The 5,125-nt window shown below is 40.3% G+C and overlaps 1 protein-coding gene across 1 annotated transcript; it reads left to right on the top strand.

Annotated features, from left to right (window-relative positions):
* The first annotated feature begins 3,229 nt into the window (after positions 1-3,229).
* Positions 3,230-3,847, top strand: LOC115232100. Its single transcript, XM_029801965.1, has one exon. The coding sequence runs from the start codon at positions 3,230-3,232 to the stop codon at positions 3,845-3,847; it is 618 nt and encodes a 205-aa protein (XP_029657825.1).
* The last annotated feature ends 1,278 nt before the right edge of the window (positions 3,848-5,125 follow it).

Genomic DNA, 5,125 nt, shown 5'->3' with positions numbered 1-5,125 from the left:
TATTGCTCGCCACATTTTTTCAAAAAAATTGAGAATTTCTAAAGAAACCTCTATTGCTCGCCAAATTCTAAATTTCGCCACGATTTGGTCGGTCCCAAAAAATGGCGAGATTTAGAGATTTGACTGTATTGTATTCGTAGACAATTCTTTTAATAATTGCATGATATTCTCCAAACATTCCATTTGAAGCGCTTGTAGAGAGAATAGAATAGTATTTATTGACCGAAAAGAAAAAGAAAAACAAGGAAGAAATCATCAACGGGGAGATAAAAACAAGGCACCGAAGTGTCTCTTTCCATGCGTATCCACAATTGTAGTCATAGTTGACGACGTAGAAGAGATCCGTCGTTTTATAGATTGGTTAAATCTTAAAATTAACAAAATAATAGGCCTCTTGCAATAATAGGAGTGATAACCGGCCTTGTAGCTAGCAATTTTTTAGACTGAAATTGAATAATTTAACTAAATACCTGACAATGAGCACATTTTTCAATTATTTTGCTAATCTCTTCCCGAGTTGCACCATATATCTTTCCCTTAAGCATAGAAAACATTTTATCTCTTCCAAAATGTACATAATTGTGCTCACACTAATCATAATTAAATAAATTGATACTTCTTTTCAGCTTTAACTCTTGTTCTTCTATGCAGAATAATCTGACTTTTTCGAGCATGCCAGACTGCTCTTCTTCTCTGCGAACCTGTCTGCTTTGGGGAAGAAAGACGGCGGCATCAGACCTATTGCCGTCGGGAACGTTTTTCGTCGCTTGTTTGCAAAGGTCGGATGCAAGCTTGTAATTCCTTCTATTAGCGACGAACTCCAGCCCATTCAGTTGGGTGTGGGGGTACCTGGTGGGTGCGAGGCCTCGGTCCACGCTGCCCGGTGTTTCATTGAATCGGCTCGTCTCTCAGAGCGGCCCCAGTTATTATTAAAATTGGATGTGAAGAACGCTTTCAATTCGCTCAATAGAAAGCATCTTCTTGAGGTTTGCAAGGCCAGAATTCCTTCTCTGCTGCCCTTCATTTTTCTTTCTTATGGTAACCCGAGCCTCTTGGTTGCTGGCGATTCTTTCATTTCGTCTTCCTGTGGCGTACAGCAAGGCGATCCTTTGGGTCCTTTATTATTTGCCCTCTCGGTGGACTTTGTCGCCCGCAGGATTGCGTCCCCTCTTAATATTTGGTATTTGGACGACTGTACTATTGGTGGTCCGCCCGACATTTGCTAAACGACTTGCAATCTCTACTCCCGGCGTTGTCATCTATTGGTCTTGAAATCAATTCTCTAAAATCTGAAATCGTTAATCTTAACGTCGAAGACCTCACCTTCGAAGACCTTTTTGCCCAGTTTCGTGGCCTCTTGCCCGACCTGAGGCAGACCTCTCATTCTGAACTTGAAATCCTGGGGCCCCGATCCACCACCAATCGGTCTCTCGTATTCTCGATTCCAAGAGAAATGCTCTTGCTTCTCTTTGTGATAAACTTGTGGACATCGATCCCCATCCCGCTTTTTTTATCCTCAAAAACTTTCTTTTGATTCCGAGGATCAATTATGTCCTAAGGAGTTCCTGTTGCTTTTCTGTTCCCTCTGCTTTGGAGTCTTTTGACGCTCTGGTGCGTTCTTCAGCCGAGATTATTTTTAACGTCAAGTTCGATGATGTCGGTTGGCGTCAGGCCAAACTTCCTGTTCCTTTTGGTGGGCTTGGGCTCCGCTCGGCTCTCGACATTTCTCTTCCCGCTTTCCTTTCATCGTCTTCAGGATTGTATCTTCTTGTCCATAAGATTCTTGAAAAATCGCCCGGATCTCGTTTGGACTCTGATATTAATTCTGCACTTTTGCTTTGGAAGGAAAAAGGGCTTGAGTTCCCTTCTGATAGGTCCCTCCAACGTGAATGGGATAAAATTCTTAGTAAGCATCATGCGGACTCGTTGGAGGCTCTCCTGAACCAGCACAGACTGGCTTGTTACCGTGCCAGCCGCCAACCGCATTCTGGCTCTTGGCTTAACTGCCTTCCTTCGACCCATTTGGACACCTGTCTTGACTCCGACGCCCTCCGTTTTGGCATTTGCCTCCGCCTCGGACTTCCGATCTGTAGTCCCCACCCCTGCCGGTGCGGATCTACTAGGACGTATACGGGCTCCATGCCCTCTCCTGCAAGAAAAGCGCGGGTCGTATTCCACGCCATTCGGCGATTAACGGAATCATTCTCGACTCACTCGAAAAGGCCGGCTACCCTTCTGTCCTTGAGCTAAGGGTCTCGACCGTGGTGACGGGAAAAGGCCGGACGGCTCTACGTTGTTCTCGTTTTATTCTGGGAGACCTTTGGTCTGGGATTCCACTTGTGTGGATACCTTCTCAAAGTCTTTCATCACGAATCGGCCTCTCTTGCTGGGTCTCGTGCTAATAAGGCTGAGCTTTCGAAGTGCCGGAAATATCAGTCTTTGATGGATGACTTTTGGTTTTGGCCAATCGTTGTCGAGACTTCCGGCGTCTTTGGCTCCGGGACCCTCACTTCCCTAAAGAAATTGGGACATCTTTGTTCTTCGCGGTCCAAGGACCCTAGGGAATTTACTTTCCTCATTCAGAGGATCCTGCTGGCTGTCATGCGTGGCAACAGCTGTTCCCTCCGTCTCGCTGGGAGAATTTATTAGTTTGTTGACTTTACTTAGTAGTTTGACCCTAACAATATTTGTTTGATCTGACTTTTTTATTCCTTTGGTATATGTAGGCTATATTTTCCTCAATAAGTATTCGGTTAGCAATCCTACGTAATCTAAAACGTCCTCTTCTACTGATTCCGTCATCAAATGATCCAAATTGTTTAAAAGTTCTTATTTTCAATAAATCCTCTTGTGATAGTTTAATTAGAAACATTTGATAACGTGCAAAATATCCAAAATCTGACCAAGTGACTCACGTCCGGCGTGACTCACGTCTGGACTGTGACAATTAATATTAAAAAAGATTATTTCACTACGCGTCCGTTTGTTTTGTCAACATGGAATCTATTCACGACGAGTTTTTATTTTGTTTAGAATTAACTGCAAGAACAACAGCTATTGATATTTTTGATTTGTTTTCTGACTTTTTATGTGACAATTTTATTTACTGGGATAAAGCTGGATCTATTTGTAAAAGGAATTAATGTTACAATTTTCATTAAAAAATTAAATGTTACCTTAAAAAATTTTCTATTTGACAAAACGGTTTTTTCTACCAGAGCTGTAGTATATGAGAGTTCTGAAAGGTTTCTTAAACGAAGATGACATCAGAATAATAAGAGTGTTACTGACAAAAACGGAAGTCACTGTTCACTTTGCAAAAACATCGTCAAGATCAGCGGTTCTCAAATGTGGCCCCCAGGATTTTTTTGACTCAAGATCTTTCTTGACAAATGTGGGAACCCCTCAAAACGACTCTTTCTCGCCTCTCCTGTTTGTGATCTACCTAGAGGCCGCCTTGCGAGAATTGAGAAGCCTTTATGAGGGGCCAATCACCAAAATAATTTACGCTGATGACGTCGACATTGTCTCGACCGACAATTGCACCTGGGAAACTTGGAGAATGGTTCCTAATTATGAACACGGACAAAGCCGACGTTGTCGATGTATCACGTTCAGAAACCCATCTCATGAAAACATGGAGAGTGTCGAAGAAGCTTGGCTCACTGCTTGGAGACCGGGAGGATATAATGCGCAGAAAAACTCTGGCTATGCTGCTCTAAAAACCGTCATAAAGGACTGGCTACAATGTTGTCCTGTGTACCCCTCACTACGCTCTAGAATCTACAATGAATTTGTAAAACCCATCTTAATGTATAATTCATCTACATTTCCGATACCGAACTAAGGAATCTTGACTCCTTTCACAGAAAGCAGCTTCGTGTCTTAAATGGCGTACACTGGCCTTAGAAAATCAAGAACTCATCCCTCACAGGTTCAGGTGTGACATCATAGACGGCTGCTGAAGACTATTCGGGCGCATCTTAAGAATAGACCAAACTGCACCTGCCTACTATGCCATGGAGGAATACTTTCTTTCAGATAGACTCAAATTTCGTGGACGACCGCGAATAACACTGCCGACTGTTTTGCAAAAGGATCTAATTTGCGCAGAGAAAACCCTAAACAAATGCGATGACCTTGACGAACTCTGCAAGCAGGCCCAAAACTGAGGAAGGTGGAAAACGATGACTAATAAGATCGTATCATGTGTGGGAATATGACTTATTCTGTTCATGTTCCTACGGGAAATGCTGCAATAATAATAATGTATTTGATAAAACTGTTTTTTTCTATCAGAGTTGTATGTCATTATTTTCATAGCGGTCCACTTCTGATTAATTTCTTTCATAAAAACATAATTTTCATCAATTCGTTACAATAATTCAAATTTGAATGATCAAATAGTTCATACAGTGCCTGACAAAAAAATTGGATTTGTAATAAATCGACTTTTTTAAAATAAATTATGAGCTTGAAATAATGCCGTTGTATTTGTAGAAAGATATAAAATTATATTTGAATAATTCTCGGCTTTATAGCACTTATTATTATCCAAAAATAAGAATTTTTTGAATTTATCATCTGGTCGTTTATTCCATCTAACCATGTGTTGAAAATATTACTTATCATCTACGCATTTTTTAAACTCATACATATCAGCTCTATCCGAAATATTAAAACTTTTAATGCAATGAGGAAATCTGAATTTCCCAATAAAAGTTTCATTTTTCCCCGATAGAATTTTCATATAAAAGAATTGTAACTCTTTCTTTATTTGGTCTAATTCTATTTCGTTCTGAATTTATACTAAACGCATCTTTTGAGAAAATATCTTAAAGAAAACCAACACTGCCAGTTTCTTTTAGTGCAATTAGTCTAATAAACCCTTAATGACACCCGAGGATTACTTTTCTACACTGATATTAAACTATCTTTCAATCTACCCAATTTTCTCTCAAATATCGGAAAACCGCTTGACATAAATTAAAATAATTTTGGTAAGACAAATCACAGAATCCCGAAATTTTCCTAACCACTAATTTTGTCGGCAGTGAGAATGTGGTACTAAAATCGAAGGTTCTTACGTGGAATAAAGAAGCTAAAAAAGTTATATAATAAAACA

This window comes from Octopus sinensis, unplaced genomic scaffold, assembly GCF_006345805.1.
Source record: "Octopus sinensis unplaced genomic scaffold, ASM634580v1 Contig19321, whole genome shotgun sequence".
NCBI lineage: Eukaryota > Metazoa > Mollusca > Cephalopoda > Octopoda > Octopodidae > Octopus > Octopus sinensis.
This window is presented reverse-complemented; position numbering and strand designations above follow the sequence as displayed.

Excerpts from the sequence above, each read along its gene's own strand:
- LOC115232100 (XM_029801965.1), top strand. The coding sequence starts at position 3,230 with ATGAGAGTTCTGAAAGGTTTCTTAAACGAAGATGACATCAGAATAATA.